We start from the raw sequence: 18,501 nt of genomic DNA on the forward strand, positions 1-18,501 counted from the left end.
ACCACTTCAGCAGAACCGGTAGCTATTTTTTTTGTTACCCAGGCCTAGAATGGGCTTCCGAAAATGGCATCCACATAGAGAACCAGTTGTTCACATATTTGAATCCAAAATATTCATAATCCAAAATATTTGAATCCAAAATATTCAGAAAACCAGACTTCAGTGGATTGCAGAAGGTGAAGAGGGAATCCCTCCAACTCAGTGGCCATGAATGAATCAGGTGGTGTTGAGCCAGTCACCAGCCCCCCGCTTTGTGGATCAGAGGCATCCCAGAGACAGAGTCCCCTCAGATGGCCAGCCAGAGAAGCAGGATGCTCTCCACCACTCATTCTACTGTGTGTGTGTGTGTGTGTGTGTGTGTTTGTGCAAAGCTCTTGAGCAGGGAGTTTGTGTGTGTGCAAATAGTTAGCTATAAGATGAGAAGGGCAGCCCCCAAGTGGGGTGGGGGAAAGGAGGACACCCTTTAAAAGTATGTTTAAAGAACCATTTAGTTATTAGATTATCTTTATATGTACACATATAATAATGTAAAAAAAATGAGTAAGAGCAGAAGGCACCACATTCTCCTCCCTCTGTACTAGATCACAAATCTTAAAAATCTCTTTTAGTTTGCCCTGTGATTTTGGGGTGGGGGGGGGAGAGGGCAAAGCACGAGAATTAGGAAGAGGAGGGCAAAGCAGCTCCTGACACACATGTCCCCCTTTCTCATGTTCTCAGTGGAAAGAGGCTTGCCCCTCCCTCCCTGCTGCCTGAGGGACCCCCTCCCCTGCCTTGCACTTCTAGAACCTCTCAGTTCCCATGGCAATGAGGGTCTGCACTCAGGAGCCCCTTCCCCCAAGGCCCGTCCTGCTCTGGCACTCAGCACTCCATGCCCCCCTTCTCCCAGAGACACCCCCAGCTGTCCAAAGTTCCCCAGGGCAGAGGCAACCAGCCTCTAGGACTCCCCAGGGCTGCAGGCAAATTGTGGCTGCTGCCACTGGCCGTTCTCCTGGCAGCGAATGAGCGGCTGGCGGTGCTGAGCGAAGCCTTCCGGGCACCAGTATCGGAGGACAGAATTGACTTCGTAATGCTGCTTTGGTTTGCCAAATATCTGCGCATTGGCCACTTTGGGAGGGGAGCTGCAAGAGACTGGGGAGAAAAGTCCACGGGTTAGTTGTCTCCCCTGCTCGACAGCTGGTCCAGGGAGGGGGGAATGGCCAGTATTTGGGTGCAGCCGGGGGAGGGGCTGGCATTGGATCATTGGTGCCAAATTGCCCTTAACAGGTGTCCAAAGAAGCCTCAGCTGGAGGGGATGACAAGGTCCAGGCAAGGTGTCTGAAGGACCCCCTCCACACAGCCCCAGGGCCTCTTGCCACACGCAGGAGACCCTGGATTTCTGTTCAGACATTGTCCGGCTTCCAGTGCCCAAAGAATCAGTCAGGGGCACTTCTGGGCTGACACTCATCCTAGTGTCTGGACCACAGCCTCTCTACCTCCCCCCCCCCGATGATCTTCCCTGCCAGGCAAGAAAGGTAAGTCACACCCAAAGCCTCTTCAGGTGGGTGGAAAACGATGAGCTTAGATGCCCAGCCTGAACTCTTTCCCCAGCCAGTTGCTTTGCCCTTAGCTTACTTTTTCCAAGGGTCCTAGAAAGGAAACCCGGAGGAGGTCTCGCTCTGGGGAACTCTCCTTGGATACTCACTCAGCCCCATTTTGCAGGTGAAGGGCAGATGGTAGCCACAGGGCACGTCGCTCCACTTCCCATCCTTTCGCCAGGACATGCCCACGCAGTTCTCCCCGTAGAGGAAATGGCTGTCAGGCTGCCCATCCTGCCAGCTCTCATACAGCTTCCAGAGCAGGCAGAGAAAGAGAGAGGTCAACCACTCCGTTCTGGGCTGCTTGTGCGGGCAAGGCTGGCGAAGGGCTGCCCAGGATGCTCAGCTCATGCAGGGACGGACAGATGGATGGATAGAGGGAGGGAGGGAGGGAGGGGAAGGGAGGGACGTTTCTTATTTCTAGCCTGGAAGGGCTGGGCTGCTCTGATCTGTGACATCACCCCCTGTAGGGGGAAGCCATTTTTCTTAAAATCTGCTGCTTTCTACCTTGAATCCTCTGATAGCTACAGCTGGCTCCAGTGGACAGGGCAGGCTGTACGAGTCTGCCTTTTTGCTTGGTCTGCTAGTAAATGTGAAGGATAAGCACACTTAGGATGGGACACAACAGACAGATTTCTCGGGGGGGCTGAGACCCCCCTCCAGTGCAGCCCATACAAGTGACCGCTAAGGCATCACAGGCACAGAGATGAAAAGCCCTTCCCCCTGTGCCTTGGGAGACCCCACCCGTGGGCTTTTTCTCCATCCTAATGGCCTCCCTTGCACGGATCAAGCAGACGCGCCCCGCCTTGGCTCCCAAGGTCTCTCCAGATGCTGGCAGAGGCTTCTTTACCAAGACTGCAGAGGTCAGTAAACGCCCCCCCCCTCCCCATCACCCCTTCTCCTTCAGCTCGGGGAGCTTTCCGAGCTCCACTTACCAGAGGACTCCCATCAGACCACTGGAAGTCCCCTTCGATCGTGCGGTCATTCAGGCCGATCCACTGGTATTCCTTGTACTGACCTGGAATCAAGGGATGGGAAAGCGCCCTTCAGACAAGGGAGGGGCGCAACAAGAGCACCCTGGCCACGAAAGCTTTCTTCCCTCCTGGCAGAGAGGCCAAGAGGCCGGGAAGGTGAGGAAGAAGAACGGGGACACGGCCAATGCCTCCAAGGGCTATTACTTCCACCCACAGGTGTGCTCAGGTGGCCACAAGAGGGAGAACTGGACAATCCCCACCAGCCCTGAAGCTCCAAACTGACCCCACTTCCAAGACCAAAACCCCTACTGTTGATGAAGCTCTGCTCCTCCGGAGACATGATGCTGGCCAAGTGACCCCCATGCTCCCTGCACTGGGTCTCGGAGTCCTCCCAGCTCCTCCGGGCAGAAAAGTGCTTGTAGCAGAATGCTTGGAAGGCGTCCCAGCCGGGCTGGCACTTCCTCAGGCCTGGAGAGAGAAACAGAAGCCGCGGCGAATCCTGCGGCCTCCGATTTGAGTGGAAGGACGTTTGTCTTGAAAGGAGGAGGAACGCTGGCTGGGGCGGCCATGAACTGGATGCCCCCTCCCGCCCTCTTGCGCAGCTTCCCCTGGGAGGGTGGCTGGCAGGGCCTTTTGGGCAAGAGGAAAAAGGGGTTCTTCCTTCTGGATGTCTCCCTTCCCCTCCAGTTCAACGAGAGGCGTCCCTTGAGGCCATCGGCTGCTTGCTCAACCCTGACAGAAGCCCTGTCTCTGTGCCCCCCCCCGGCAGACCCTTTGCCAGCTTCCCTGTGGGCCTGGCAAGGCGCTCTGTGCCCCATCTACTCACTGACGTCGCAGGCATCCCCTCCGTATCCCGGCAGGCAGAGGCACCCTGGGCGCCCACTTTCCTCCGTGCAGGTCCCTCCGTTCCTGCAGGGGTTTGGCATGCAGGCGTCTGAAAGCAGATGGGCATGGGAGTAGGGTCACCCCAGAAGGCCTCGAGAGAGGCCCCAATCCACCCCCTTCCCCTCGCCTAGCAGAGGAAGATCAAGTTCCGACACACTGGGCCTTGGGGGGGGGGTAGGAAGGGGATCAGGAAGTGATCACAAGGGGCAGAGAAACAGTCCAGATAGAATTAGTATAAGATGTCTGGATTCACACAACCGCACTTCTACACTCGGGCTAAGAAAACACCATGGGCTGTGAAACACATCTGGGTATCAGATAAGGCGAGTCCCATTTTTGTGCGATAGGTGTGTTCACACCACAGGCTTAGCCTGCTGGTTACTGAAGAGATCCATTTTCTGAACTTGAGCAATTGAGCAGAACCATGAATTAAGGTTTCCTGCAACACTTTAAGCCACAACATACCCAAGCCAGTTAACGCTGAGCCAGCTTCACCTAAGACAAAGACTAGGGGATGACCACTGTTCTAGTTTATCCTGGGCAAATGCGTGGTGTAAATGCAGTCACATTGTCTTGAGGGTTTTTGTTTTTGTTTTTGCAATGGATGAAACGGAACCCCAGTTTGCCAACCAATTGCAACTGATGTGGCCAAGAGGAGTGAAGAAGGTGGGAGGCAACCCCTGGGAGGGCGGCCTCTCCAGATGCCCCCAGTTGCTGGGGAGGGCCCAGTGCTCTCCAGTGTTGCTGAGTGGAGCCAGAAGCAGCCTCTCCCGTTTGGGGGGCTCCTTGCTTCCCGCTTGCTTGTGTGTGGGGGTCAGGGCATTCCATTTCTAACCACAGGCAATCAACCACAGCCACGCCTTCCCTTTGCAGACTTCCCCCCCCCTTCCTTCTCACCTTCTTTGCCCCCAGTCAGCAAGGATGGGCAGGAAGCTCAGCAAGAGGCTGGGGGGGGGGGGAATGCTGCAAAATGCTTCCTTCAGCCCAGGACCTGGGGCCGGAGGGCTGGTTTGGTCACCCCTTGAAAGGTGTGTGGCAGGTCAATAGCCCTGTTGGGCAGTGGTAGGTGGTCCAAGTGTCGGAAATGCCTGCAAAGTCCTCCCTCCCTTTCCTCTCTTGGAGGGTTTTGTTCCATTTTGCCCCCTCCCTTCCTCCCAGATACCTCCATTTCCCTAGAACAAGCACCGTGGGTGAGTTAAAAAGTTAAAAAGGAATGAAGGGCCTCACACCAAATTCCGGAGGTGGAGCTGGTCACACTCCAAGAAATGCAAAAGCTGGGGGGGGGGGCTCTGTCTCCCCCCCTTGGCTGCCCTGACCCTCCTTGTCTGGTTCTCCCCTGCACAGGCAGGCTGCCTTTGGGACGCCAAGGGCACCTGGCCCGGCAGCCGAGTCAGACCGGATGAAGTGCCCTAAAAGGCCTTGCATGCTTCGGCTGAGCCTGCCTTATAAGGCAACCCAAGGACATCCCCTCTGGCTCACCAGAAGAAAGGCATACAAAATGGAATGGGGATGAGAGTAATTAAAAAAAAACTAGACCTCCAGAAAAATGAATGCATTGAGAAATTTTGCCCTGCATACAAACTATTCCTCCAAGAAGCTAATTTTCTATAGGCAGGGGGATTCAGGATGGAGCTGCTTTCATTTGTGTCACTGCTGCACTTCTGCATTTAGATGCTTCCTGAGCCGGCTGCCAGCTCTGCTGCTGGTCCCACCACTGCAGCAGCTGCAGCAGCATAATTTCTCCTGTGGAAACTGCACTGTGTGGTTTTTCAGACTCCTATAGCTGGCAACTGAATAGCCCAATGCAATTGCTCCATCTTTCTCTCATCAGCCAATTTCTCTTGTGTTTAATTGACAACCATTTTAAGATTTCTTAGGGAGGGAGAGAGGGAGGGAGAGAGGGAGGGAGGGAGGGAGGGAGGGAGGAAAGAAGGAAGGAAGGAAGGAAGGAAGGAAGGAAGGAAGGAAGGAAGGAAGGAAGGAAGGAAGGAAGGAAGGAAGGAAAAAACAGGCATCCCAGAGCCTGATGGACAATACAGTATATTCTCGACAAGGAGCTCATCCTTTCTAATGTTGAGCTGGGGACACCCCTGAAAAGTGGTTTGGGGAGAGTGTTTGCCGTCCTGAGAGGCCCTGGCTAAGGGGAGAATTCCGTCTCTGCTCTGCCATCAAGCTGAACGGCTTCTTTGGCTACGGATGTGCCCCGTTTCCCATGGGAAGAGAGGCAAGATAAAAAGATACATGCCAGGTGACAGGGCACGAGCAGATGGCAGCGACCAGGGAGGGCTCCTCCTGCCTTGGGATGCAGCCCTTTGATTAAAAACACCTTCAGCCTCTAAATTTCTCTCCACATTTCATATCTTTTGGTCACAAAACAAACTATATTTAAAGATCCAAATTTGAAGAAGCTCACTTGAAAAGCACTTGCTCTTCTGGTCTCCCAGGGCTGCATCCCAAGGCAGGGAGCCTATTTCACCCTCTTGTGTAAGTGAAAAAAAGTCTGCCCAAGGAGCTGCCTTTCGATCAGTGTGCTTATTTCCCTAGCCACACAGCCATAGGACCCTTTTCCAGATCCCAGGGGACGCTGCAGGTCTCCCCTAACCTTCTTTTTCCTCCCCTCCCCAACTGCATTCTGAAACCTGGCCGTATTTCTTCCTCAGTTTGACAGAGAAGCTGGTTGGATCCTGGTGTTGAGCAGAGGGTGGACTTGATGACTTCAGTGACCCTTTTAGCTCTAACAGCAATTCTCTGAAGGGAAAGTTCATTAGTGGAGGAAAGATAAGAAGGCACAGGGGGGAAAGTAAAGAAAGACAGAGACAGGTACAAACATTCAGTTTTCTCTAGAAAGCTTTTAATTTCTTATTTCTCTTTCTCTTTGAAATTAATCTCCTTCCTGGTTCGTTTTTTCATGGAAACTGTGGTTAAAACACTTCATAGAAGTAGGAGAGACTTAAAGAGCACACACTCTCTAGGGTGGTTTGTGTCTGTGGGCATCATGTGTGCTTCTCTGGTTCCTTTGCCTTCCCCAGTCCTGGAAATGAGGGAGGAGGAGGAGGAGGAGGAGGAGGAGGGAGGGGACACAGGAAAGCACAGCCTGAAAGGAGATGCTGAGCCAGGGGTGGCTTAGTGTGGCAGGACAGCCAAAATGGTGGCCAAGGATGCCAAAGCCACAGAGCCAAAAGGATTACCTGACACGCTGCCAGATGCTCCAAGGCTGGCACTTTCAGTGGGCAGAACTGGCCGAGAGTGGGTGGTAGTCAAGGAGGCCTCCAGGAACGGGGTGCTGAAGAAGTCCAAGCCCAAAGGGCCTCCAGAGGGGACAGCCTCCTGGTGTCCCGGGTGCCCTTCTTCCTCTGCAGCCGGCATGATTGTCATCAGAGCCGGCTCCTGGTCCTTCTCCGATGCTTCTGCCCAGGGCTCCTCTTTGGAAGGGCTGGCTTCGGTCTCAGCCCGATCCTCCATCTCAGGCTCCTCTCCAGAGCCAGCAAAAGCCTTCGAGGCAGCCACAGCCTCATCTGGAGGACTGGAGATGGCGACCGAGGAGACCCTGGCTGGTGGTGGCCAGGAGGAACCCGAGTGGTCCCCACTCTCTTCAGACGGGCCGGTTGGCATCACGCTCAGGGACAGGAGCAGCACGGGAGCCCAGGGGGTCACCGGGAAGGCGACTGTCCCTGGAGGCTCAGATCCTGCCTCTCGGGGAGGACCGGGGGGGTGAGTGCCTGCCAGCCCAGACACGGGGGAGCTGCTTTCGACTTGCCTGGCAGAAGAAGTTCCTGCCTCGGCCTCTTTGGGGGGACTGGAGCCCTGGCTGGCACCGTGAGTCCTCTCTGAGGGAGCTGCAGAGAGACCTTCATGGACTTTGCCCACTGTCTCTCCCTCTGGGCTGTCAGAGGAGCTGGCTGCGGTCTCTGGGGAGGGCTCTACAGGGCTGCCGACACCGTGGGGCTCCTTCTCATCCCTGGGCTGGCTCCCCACTGCCTCTCCGTCCTCAGCCTCCCCTTCCTGGGGAGATGCCTCCAAAACCTCTGGCTCTCCTTCCTCCCTCTGTTGGCTTTGGTCCACGACGTGGGCCTTCTGGGTGCTGGGCACCTCTTCTGTGCCGGGGTCTGCTGGCTCTCGCCCTGAAAAGCCCAAGGAAGTGGGTGAGAGAGGGAGGACGTCCAAGGAGGAGCCCCAGACGCCCCCTCGGCATCCACAAAGCAAATGGAGGCTCCAGCAGCGGAACTTTGTTTTTTGCAACACGCTGCTTCGGGGGGGGGGGGCGTTGCCTCCGCCCTCCATTTTGGTAAAGGTGGGGCATCATCAAACATTCCTGCCTCTTGTCACTTTGTGTCAAATTCTAATCAATTTGCAATTAATTGATCCGACATCAATCATCAGATATTAATCAGCAATTCCTATCAATCTGCTCTCAAGTATCCAGGTGAAATTATCAGGGGTATCTGGTGGGCAAGGAAGTTCTCGATCAGGCCCACAGCCAAAGGAACATTCACAGGACCATAAGCCTCTTTTCACACACAGACCCCTCCCCCAATGCACTCCATACCCCATCAGGCACTGGGAAGCCCACCTCTCGCAAGCAAGGCCTTGGCGGCTGCTGGCCCCTCAACTACCCCCACTGCCCCAGCCCCAGCTCCTCCCACTGGCTGACAGGTAGAGGGGTTGCCTGTCCAGACCATCAGGAAGGTGGCCACAGAAACACAGAGCCCTTGGTCAAGCAAGCCACCTACTCCCTCTGTGCTGCTACTGTTGAGTATAGCCAGACAATTAGGGTCTAGGACAGTTGGCTACAGCTGCCTCACCCCAGTCATCTCACGCCACCCCTCCTCACCACAGCCACCCCACCATAGCTGCCCCTCTCCAGTGGCCCTTCCCCAGCCTCCTCGCCCTGAGCAATTTGCCCCAGGCAACTGGCCCATTCGCCTCAATGGACAATTTCATCCGCTTCCTGCTCCTCTCTTTCCCTGGGGGGGGGAGCAACTGGGGGGAGGTGGCTGTGGCCAATTGTCCCATTCCAGACACTTAAGCTCTCCATCTCTCTCTCTCCTGGCTAGAGAAGATGACACCCCTCTGCTCAGGGTCTACAATGCAGATTATGGGACATTCCCACATCCAGCAGGGCTTCTCACTGCTGTGGATTGTTTTGATTTTGGGGAAAACTGAAAGCGCTACATCCAAGAAAGAAAACAAAGGCAAAGGAGACGAACCTAAAATCCACAAAAATTGTTTGCCCCCCCACCCCCACTGAACAGAGGGATTGGAGAAAAATAGATCTCAGTGCTGTAAGCTGTTTGTGTAGCGTGTCCATGGATCTTAGCTCTCAGTTGCTGGTACAATCTCATTGCTTTCAATGTGTAGAAGACACTTACTCTCTTGCACTCCCTTTCTCCAATCTCTCTTCTCCACAAGGGAGGAAAGAAAGAAAAATACATAGGTCAGGCACAGTTCAACATACTGTACAACATACTGATCATGTGGCTGAGGGATGTGGCAAAGATCATAAATGGTTGTAAATTGGTATAAAGTTATTTTTTCAGCACCATTGCAACTTTGAATGGTCACTGAATAAATGTTGGTGAGGATTAACTGTATAGAAATCAGCCACTGGAGGAACTAAAGTTCCAAGCAGCAAAAAAAAAAGTGAAGTCTGCAAAAGGGCAAACAAGGGCAGGGCCCTTGTGGTGTTTCAAAGGATTTTTGAAGAACTGGGAGATAAACTTATAGCAAATTTAGCAGCAATAATTTCTGCACCTATAAATGCATGTTTTTGAAAACATTATAAAAAGAAAAAGTGAAAAATATGATAGACAGCAATATGGAAGAGTTTGTGGATAGACAAGATGAAGAGGGGATACAAACTGTAGCTGCTGGAGAAATATCAGAAAATAAAGAAACTGAGGATTACAAAATAGCAAAGACAATCAGAGAAGAAACACAAATGGCAACTCAAGAGATAAAAAAAGACCCGGGCTGGGACTTCTTTTCAGGATTACAACAGAATGTTTCTAAAACCCCAAAGAAATCTTTGGGATGGGAGAAAGCAAATGTGAATCCTACTACAGCAACTTCATGAATCAAAGATAAACATGGTTGGAAGCAAAAGAAAGGAATATAAAGTTGACTTGTTTGATCTAAGCTAAAGTAAGAAAAAAACTATAAAGTTTTGGAAACCCTTTATAGACTTTTTGCTGACATTCGAACAGAAATGATGATTTTTAGATTTGTGAATGGTCAAGAGGGGAGGATTATGGGAAAAAATGAATCATGCATGTAATTCCACTGGGGGTGAGAGGGACTTATTAATTTGCCAGTACTTGTTGCAAAGAATATTGGGAGTTGCTTCTTTAAATATTCTTTTTTCGCTCTCTCTCCTTTCATTTCCTGATTTCAGTTTGTGTTATCTTTCAGTAATGTAAAACTCATACTGAAGTATTTTTTTAAAAAAAGATTCCTGTGCTGGTCAGAGTATATAGCCATCTTAGGAATTAAGAACTGTCCCCTTAAGGGATAGCCTTCTGGGTAATGTAGTTTAAGTTACCTGGTCATATCTGTGTTCGGACTGGCCACTGGGAGGGACTTCTGATTAGTTACCGGATTTCCTGGCTACATGCTAGTCAGCGAGGTCTTTATGAATTCCAGCCACGAGAAGTGTTTGCTCCATAGCATGGAAGAAACTATCTCTTTTTACCGACATGTTGGGTACAGATTATGCAATGAATGTCAGATGTATCTTCAGTAACTGTGAGTTAATGTTTAAAGAATGCCCGATGAATTAAAGTAATCTGCATGAAACCTTTCCGTGGAGTTAATCTGCCTGCGTCAAGCAATATTCAGCAGCAGCCTCCCTGCTTGATACAGAACAATGCCCCTTCTCTCCTGCCACCTACCAGGCCCGTGTTGCCTGGCACAGCTGCCAACTCTTTCCTCCCCCTCTTCTCCTCCGCTCCGCCTGTCGCAACCGCCTGGGCCAGACTCCTCGGGGGGCTCTGTGGTAGCTGCCTCCTCAAAGGCTTTGCTTGGCTCTTCTGGCACCTCAAGGGGATCCTGGAAGAGGGGCACAGAATAAATGGCCCCCCTGGACTCCTTGGCCCCCTCGGGCTCTCCCTCGGCCAGCTGCAGCTCCTCCATCTTCTGGGTCACCGTGGTGATCTCCTTGCTGCTCTCTGCCTCAGGGATGGGAGATTCCAGGGAAGGGCTGGTCTCCTCTGCAGCAGAAAGAGAGCGGGGGTTACTGCCCGGGCCGTCTTCTGGGACCCTGAAAGGCAGCTGGGCAGCTGGGCCAGGCAGGGGCCCGGCAGCAGTGGCTGCTTGCTTGGGAACCTCCTCCTTGGGGGAAAAACGAGGGCAGGGATGGCCTTGTGAGGAGAAGACAAAAGCTCTGGGTCTGGGCTCCAGTGACCTTTTGGAGGAGAAGGAGCAAGGAGGAGATTGGCCTGTGGCTGTTCATGGGAGGAGATGCCGTAGGGCAATAGTGGGAGCCAGAGGTCGGCCTCTGGACAGGCATCGTGCCCTTTTGTGCTCTGATAATGAAGGAGCAGGGAGAACCCCCCCCCAAATACCCCTCTGGATGTTAAAGAGAAGAAAGAGCTGGGCTACCAAGGAATTTCCAGAGGCAGCTGGTCTCCAGATGTCACTTGTAGGAAGCAGTGGCTGGCCTGGCCATCAGAGGGAACCAGAGCTACCCACTGCTGGGTAGGTCCCTTCTGCCAGATGTGCCCTTGGTGAAGACGACCATGCAAGTGGAACGCACAGCCGGCTTCCTGAGCCACCCCATCCTGTCCAGCTGAGGGCATCTGAGACCTTCCAGCGGACGACACAGAGAGGCTCCTGCTGGCTCTGGAAGCCCTTTGCTAATAAAGTGAGTTCAACGTCAGCCAATCATGTCCCAGCTGGGAAGAGGGTAAACAAGCCCCTTCCTTGCCTTCAGGGCCTTCAGCTCCATGCACTGAGGTTTTCTTGGCAACTCAGATACTTGGCCTGTAGTGTGTATTTGTTTAAAGAAAGATCCTGGGCAAAGGACTGAGGACACTGCAAGAAACAACTGCTCACAGGAACCAAGCCCCCTCCCAAGGAGAGGCAGACCACCTGAACTTTCAAGTTCCCAGTTTTTCCTGGCCAGGAGACAAACGACGGGGAAAGCTACCGCTTGCCATGCAGGAGCTGGCCAAAAATGCAATGTGGACCCTGAATCCCAGTCCCACAAGGAAGATCCCTGCTTACCTTTGAAGCAGAACACGTCGTACTTGCTCTGGGGATCTGGGAATCCCGTCTGATTGCGAAAGAGGAAGATGGTTTTGACTCCTGGCAGATTCCCTCCACACTTCTCGCGGGGTGTCACAATTGGGTAGCGCACGCTGCCGTCTGCCAGCCAGCCTGGGTTGCAGTGGTCCAGCCCTTGGTTCCAGGCTGCATAGAGCTGGCCGGTCGTGGCCATCTCCACCCCCTGAGCTTCACACTCGGCTTTGGCCTCCTCCCAGGTGAATTTCCTCAGGGAGCTCACCAGAAACAGGTCCCCTGCAGGCAGAAATGCTCACAATGCTTTAAAAGGAAAAGCATCAGCATGTTTTATTTATTGAAATACCGACCACACAGAAGTTCTTTGGAATCACTTTGGCTTAAAAAATGGAAAAATGGAATTTACTGGTGGGAGGCAGCAGGGGGTTTCCTGTAATGGTTCTATTCTACAATCAAACTGATTTCAAAAGAAAATATTTTTAAAAGTATAGTCCACAGCCCTGGGATTTTCTGTGGCCCCTCATCTGAGATCAGCTAATCAGATTGACTCCAAGAGTTTTTAAAGAAATGAAAGCAAAATGAGCGTGTTCCCCCATAGGCTTAACCATGAAGATAAAAACAATAAAACAAGATATCGCATCGAATAGAGAGGGCGTGGCCAGAAGCCCCACTTGATTATTGGAGTGAATCTCATGCCAGGCTCTTCTCACCCCTGGCAGAAGACAGCCCACCAGCCCTGGTCCCAGAAGAAGACTGAATGGGATGGGGGCCATGTGGGGCAAAAGGCTTTTGGCCACAGAACTGACCATAAAGTTCTTCAGCGTAGCAGTAGACGTCATACATGTCATCTGGATTGACTACGCCATAATTGCGGATTCCCGGAAAGCCATTCATGTCTCCATAGCAGGCTTCGCGAGGGGTATGGATGGGATACCTAGAGGTGATCATAGTCTGGTTACATGTTAAAGCAAGTCAGGACTGGCTGCCTGCAATGAGGATGGAACCCAAAAATGTGAAATGGGAATAAATAGGAGCTCAGCCAAACACCCTGTGAGAGAAAATGAAAGTGGAAAGATTCTAACCCCACCCAGCACAGGTCTCTCCAGCCTGGAACTTGGCTCTGGTGGGTTTCTCTTCCTGGTTCCCCTGAGCCAATTCCTGCCTTGGGAAGAGAAACCATGTGGCCAGAGGCTTCCTGGTGCTCTGCTGGGACCAGGCAGGATGTCAGCAGAGGCCACTGGTGGGCATGAGGACCTGCGTCCCCCCATCTTCAATGTGCCCAGTATGTACGAACTGCGCAATTTTCCCCCTTAAGCTCTGAGTGTCTGTCTGAAAAAAAATTTGGATTGAGGAAAAATCCATAAAATACATTTTTTATTGTGCAAATAATTTCAATTCACTAAACCAGAAACTTTACTTGTTTATTTTGCTGGTCTATGTTAAGAGGCAAACATATCTTTGTATCAGCAAAATCTAAAATATTTATTTTGGAGAAGTAGTTCCAGGTCAATATGTATATTTGGGTTCTGCTTCTTTTTCGCCACACACACATTGAAATTGGCTTCTAGGTAAAGAATAAAGAGGTATTTCCTAGGCATGGATACTGAACGGAGTTATAACTAAGAAGCCGACTAGACTTTGATAATGCTTGCGGACCAGAAAGTTAAGAACCAAAACCAAAACTTTAAGATGACTAAGAAAAAATGAAATAAAAACACAGACACATAAACTTCAAAAGCACAAAAGTTTTAAGCGTCCATGTTGAATATTTCTGTGCAGACAAGGCACTTCTTAGGGAAAGCGTTGCAGCCTATCCCAGGAAATGCGGTTTACTGCAGGATTTTCCAGACGTTTTTGCGTTAAAATCAATCTGACACCAATACCGGCGGCTCAGTTAAAGGTGCCTTTTACTTTCCCAACAAACCTGGTAACCAGCAAGAGGAACAGGGTCCTTCCGCACCGGTCCAGGGGCGTCCGGGCCTTACAGCAGGGCCTGATCCCCCGGGAGCGACGGCCACCCGAGCCCCGCCCCGGCCGCCGCACCCCCTTACCTGACCGTCTGGTCCGCCAGCCAGCCGGCGTCGCACTGCTCGTAGCCGCCGCGGTAGGCGGCGTGGAGCTGCTCGGGGGTGGCGATGGCCGCCCCGATCCGGGCGCAGGCCGCCTGGGCCTGGGGAAAGGTGTAGGCGTAGCGGGAAGAGCCTCCCCGGTAATGGAAGACGACCCCTGCAAGGCGAGAGGAGAGACCTGGGTGCCTGGTCAGGCAGGAGGCTGCAGAGCTCGGCCCCCGCTGGCTACGGCTGCTTCTGCCCGGTGGCGCCAGGGCCCCTTAAATGCTCCGGCGATCCTTGTCACCCCGCCCTCCTCTCGCCGGCCCCGGCTTCTGCCTGGCCCCTCCCGGGGCCTTCCTAACTGTGGCCCGGCCGCCAAAGCCCAGCCTGGCGGGGAAGGCGAACGGAACACCTTTCTCTCGGAGGGGGCTGAGGCCAGCAACCTGCAAGCATTGCAACTCCAAGGCTAACTTCCCTGAGGGCCCCGCGCTCGGCTGGCCAGGTAGCGTCACTGCAAGGCTCCCTGACTCCTTTCTTCCCCCAGCTGAAAGGATGGGGCTGTACAAGATGCCCCGTGGGACCCTTGCTCTCTCTCTCTCTCTCTCTCTCTCTCTCTCTCCCTCCCTCCCTCCCTCCCTCCTGGGAGGGGGTTCCTGGCTCAACAAGGCTGGGTTCTCTGGAGGTGGTCTTCCTAGGATCTTAATTTTATTACAGCTTCTGCTACCCTCTAGGTTTGGTTTGGTTTGGTTTATCAACTAATGTTGAAGGTTTTCTTGACCGTGTTGGCTTGTATAGGGAAAGCTGTTGGGATCTTCCTTGAGATAATAGATTTTTCTATCCTAAAACAATTTTAAAAAATACTCTTCATGAGAATTTTGCTTACTTCATGGAAGGAAAGAAAGGAACATAGAATAACAGAGTTGAAGGGACTTTGGGGTCTTCTAGTCCAGGGCTTTTCAACTGGTGGTACGCGTACCACTTGTGGTACATTAATGAGTGGCAGGTGGTACGCAGCCCTGCCTAGCCAAGTGCAGTGGGGGAGGGAAAGAGCCAGCACAGGCAAGGACTTACAGTGAGAGAGTGCTCTGGAGCTGCAAAGGCCCCGCTCACTTCTGGCTCACCCTCCCCCATGAGAAAGGAGGAGGGGGCGGAGACAGGAGAGGCTATAAAAGGAGGCAGTTTGGGCAGGAGAGGGAGAGAGAAAAAAAGCAGCAGCCTTGGGAGGAGGCAGAGTCAGCTGCACCAAAGGGGGAAGGGTGGGGGGAGAGGAGATCAAGCAGGCTGGCCATGAGCCGATCTACAACTGCTGTGTGGCAGCCACCTGTGCTGGCAGCAGCAAACAGGCAAGAAATGTAGCAGGGGAGGGGTCACCCTCCAAGAGGAATTTAAAAAGGCAGCAATGGCTGGAGGTGAGGCATGGAAGAGGGAAGGAGATGGAGAGTGGAAGGATTCTTGTGTGCTTTTGTGACTTTGAAGTTCTGGGATTTGTGCAATGAGGGCTTTGTGTTCTTAAGGAGTATTTGGCAATTTCTATTTGGCTGATGTCTCGTGTTAGCTTCTATTGCTCTGCTGTTGTTAGCTGTAAGTTTTGCTGCAAGGGATTTTGAAGTATTTTTCTCCTGAATGGATTTTGCTTGTAGCATTCCTTTACTTATGAATGGAGTCATTTGGGGAGATTGCCTTAGCCGGCAGCCAGTACTTACATTTTTCTTTCTTCCTTAAGTGCCGGCTGCACTCCTTACTTTCCTTTCTAGCCAGTAGCTAATTTTTAAAGGGGAATGTGCCTTTTAAAGCTAGTTCACTCAGCAGCTTGTCTTTTCTGTCTCTGGAGGCCTTTCCTTGTTTGATCAATATATGGAAGAGGGAAAATATGGGGGAGTTCAAATTCTTCCTTCAGAAGGAGATGGGAATGAGAAAAAGGGAGGCAGGGAAGGGAGGGAGGAAAGGAAGTCCCACCTTAGCACTTGGCCACCAGCAGCTCTGCCACTGACTTTGCTTGTCAAAAGGTTGCAGAAGGGAATCACATGACCCTGGAACACTGTGACCATTATAAATATGAATCAGTTGCCAAGCATCCAAATATAAATCACATGACCTTGGGCATGCTGCAATGGTCATAAGTGTGAAAAATGGTCATAAGTCATTTCAGTGCAATTGCAACTTTGAACAGGTTTTTTTTTTTTTTGGTCATCAAGTTTTTGACACCTTGCTAGGTGGTACTCAAATATTACCATATCCTAAGAGTGGTACAATCAGTAAAAAGGTTGAGAAGCCCTGTTCTAGTCCAACCCCCTGCTCGAGCAGGAGACCCTCCTCTACCATTCTGGACATAAGACTGTCCAATCTCTTCTTGAAAACCTGCAGTGTCTGGAGGCAAACTATTCCACTGGTTGATTGCTCTCACCATTAGGAAACTTTTCCTTAGTTCTAGGTTGCTCCTCTCTGGGTTAGTTTCCAACCATTCTTTCTTGTCTTGCCTTTTGGTGCTTTGGAAAATAGTTTGAACCCCTCTCATTTTTGTAGGAGCCCCTCAAATATTAGAAAACTGCTGTCATGTCACCCCATCATGTCCTTAGAGGTACTCAATTCCTGTATGAAAATGAACAACACATTTTCATACGTTTTAGCCTCCAGACCCCTAATCATCTGTGTTGCTGTCCTCTTCAAGGAAATGTTTGCTGACACTAGTCCACCACTCAGTATGTGGGGATCATAAATTGAATAAAACAGAAATAAACTGTGTAGATACATAGTATATACAGTAGATACATAGTATATACAGTAGATGTTTGAGAAAAACTGATTTGGATCATAGCAAAGAAGCAGCCAAAAGACAGATTTTAAGAGCTTCAAGGAGAGCTGCATGAAAGAATTTAAGCCACAAATGTGAAGCTACTGCTGAGAAATCCCTTAAATGATTTAACTGTGGCATATTGCAGATTATGGATTATGTTACACTTAAAACAAACCAATTCCTAACTTAATTGCCTGTAAAAGTTCACCCAGCATTTTGAGCTCTCATCAGAAATAAAGCCAGGCGTGCAATCCAGCCTCAGGGACAGGCCTGGGTGGGCTGGGGCTGAGCCTGTGGGAACCTCTTACCCTTCACCTTCACCTCCAGGAAATCCTGCCCGTCCTCAATCCCGTGTTGAGCGTCACAGCGATACAGTCCAGAATCATTGGAGCGCAGCTCGCTCAGCACCAGGGTGGCATCCATGGGCGAGTCAGGATAGAAGGGCAGAAAGACTCGGTTACGGTAGATTTCGCTGACTTTGACCTTCAGGCCCCGGGCCACCAGGATCTCGGTCTCTTTGCCATCAACAAGGAAGGTCCATTTTACTCGGAGGGTGCCCCGAACCCCTTGGCGGCCGGCCGTTTTGGCAGTGGGCAGTGGCTGCAGGTAGGTGATGTGGCAGGGGATGGTGAGGCTGCCGGACAGGACGGCTCGCACTGGCGGAAACTTGGCAATTGAGACCCGCAGAACTTTGAGCTCATCTGGGGGGGAGAAAAGGAGGGACCAGCTGTGAGAGCCTGGGGGGGGGGTACCTGCAGAACTGGCAGGGACTGAATGGGTCTTTCGGGAGGGCAGTTCTTTCCCCGTTGCGGCTGCTCTTCCATCCTTCTTTTCTTTTCTTGGCCTAGACTGAGGCGATGACTGACAGTCCTGGCTGCATCCTGTCCCTGGATGGCCTCCCCCCTCCACCAGTTTTGGGAGAGAGAGAATGTTACATTTTAAACATTCCATCTATTTTCACTGGCATAATCTGGAAGAGCTGCAGAGAGGTGAAAAGAGGCCCAGGGGCCACATGGAAGTCATGGCGGCCATTGCCCACCTCCCCCTTTTATCAGAAGTGCAAAAGGTTGAACCCTCTTAGTTGGTCTGCTACACCTGCCTTCTGTGAGCCCCCCACCTCTAGGGACAGAGAGGAGCGTTTGGCCCACCCTGCCCAGCCACTGCTTCTGCCCCACCATGCATCAGGGCTGCGTTACCTGTGCTTTCCCTGCCAAGGTGGAGGGAGGCCCCCAGAGACGCCAGTTGGGCCAAGGCAGCGCAGAGCAAGAGGTCTCGGCAGTGGGCCATCTTGGTCCTGCTGGGGGGGGGAGGCAGGAAATTGGGGTTAGAGGGAGGGAGGGAAAGCGTAAGCAATGGTCTTCTCCCAAGTTCACTAGAAGAAAGAAAGAAAAAGGGAACATCCACATAACTGGACTATTTATCTGAATGTCAAAGATGCCAAAATGCTGTAATGGTGGTTGTTTGGCAGTCAGACAAGGACCTGGGTCTTTTCTGCACCCAATTATTACTCATAAAGACCTGGATGACATCCCCTCCCCGAAATAGCAAAGTAATCAGCTGGGAACTGACCTCTAACTTGGGAAAACTCTTCCCATCTCCCACCCCGGACCTCCAGGAAAGAATGTTTTCAAAGTGGATCCATTCCGGCCACGTCTCGGCCCAAAGCCTCCAGCTTGCGGGACTGAGTTTAAAGACAAGTGTTTGTGCATGCGAAAGAGAGAAGACACAGTGCAACAGCATTCTCCCTCTCTCTCTCTCTCTCACACACACACACAGGACCTTTAATTAAGCAACACACACACATACACACACACACACACACACACACACACAACCTTTAATTAAGCAGCGCAAGGCGTAACATTTGCCACCACGAAGGAGACGGGAGGAGAAGCGCGTTAAGAAGCTTGTGGAAAGCACAATATGGAAAAGGTGCGAGAGCGCCACCTGCTGGCCTTTAATGGAGAAGAAAAAAGTAGAAATCCCAG

The 18,501-nt window shown here is 51.8% G+C and overlaps 1 protein-coding gene across 3 annotated transcripts; it reads right to left on the reverse strand.

The window, feature by feature from the left end:
• Positions 1-804: 804 nt before the first annotated feature.
• On the reverse strand, positions 805-18,269 carry BCAN (brevican). 3 transcript variants are annotated; one of them, XM_039368653.1, is made up of 12 exons: positions 17,710-18,267; positions 16,822-17,214; positions 13,720-13,894; positions 12,475-12,602; positions 11,654-11,947; positions 10,321-10,638; positions 6,622-7,554; positions 3,375-3,482; positions 2,858-3,016; positions 2,510-2,592; positions 1,682-1,826; positions 805-1,128 (listed from the first exon to the last, which is right to left on the reverse strand). In XM_039368653.1, exons 1-12 carry the CDS (start codon positions 17,798-17,800, stop codon positions 935-937), a joined length of 3,021 nt encoding a protein of 1,006 aa, XP_039224587.1. In that variant the 5' UTR covers positions 17,801-18,267; the 3' UTR covers positions 805-934. The 3 variants fall into 3 exon arrangements, with proteins under 3 accessions (XP_039224587.1, XP_039224588.1, XP_039224589.1); XM_039368654.1 differs by lacking the exon at positions 1,682-1,826 and having other exon boundaries at positions 833-1,128; positions 17,710-18,269; XM_039368655.1 differs by lacking the exons at positions 805-1,128; positions 1,682-1,826 and adding an exon at positions 1,885-2,157 and having other exon boundaries at positions 17,710-18,269.
• Between the last annotated feature and the right edge of the window lie 232 nt (positions 18,270-18,501).

The sequence above is a fragment of the Crotalus tigris genome, unplaced genomic scaffold (assembly GCF_016545835.1).
Source record: "Crotalus tigris isolate CLP2741 ecotype Arizona unplaced genomic scaffold, ASM1654583v1 scf7180000020888.614114, whole genome shotgun sequence".
Taxonomy (NCBI): domain Eukaryota; kingdom Metazoa; phylum Chordata; class Lepidosauria; order Squamata; family Viperidae; genus Crotalus; species Crotalus tigris.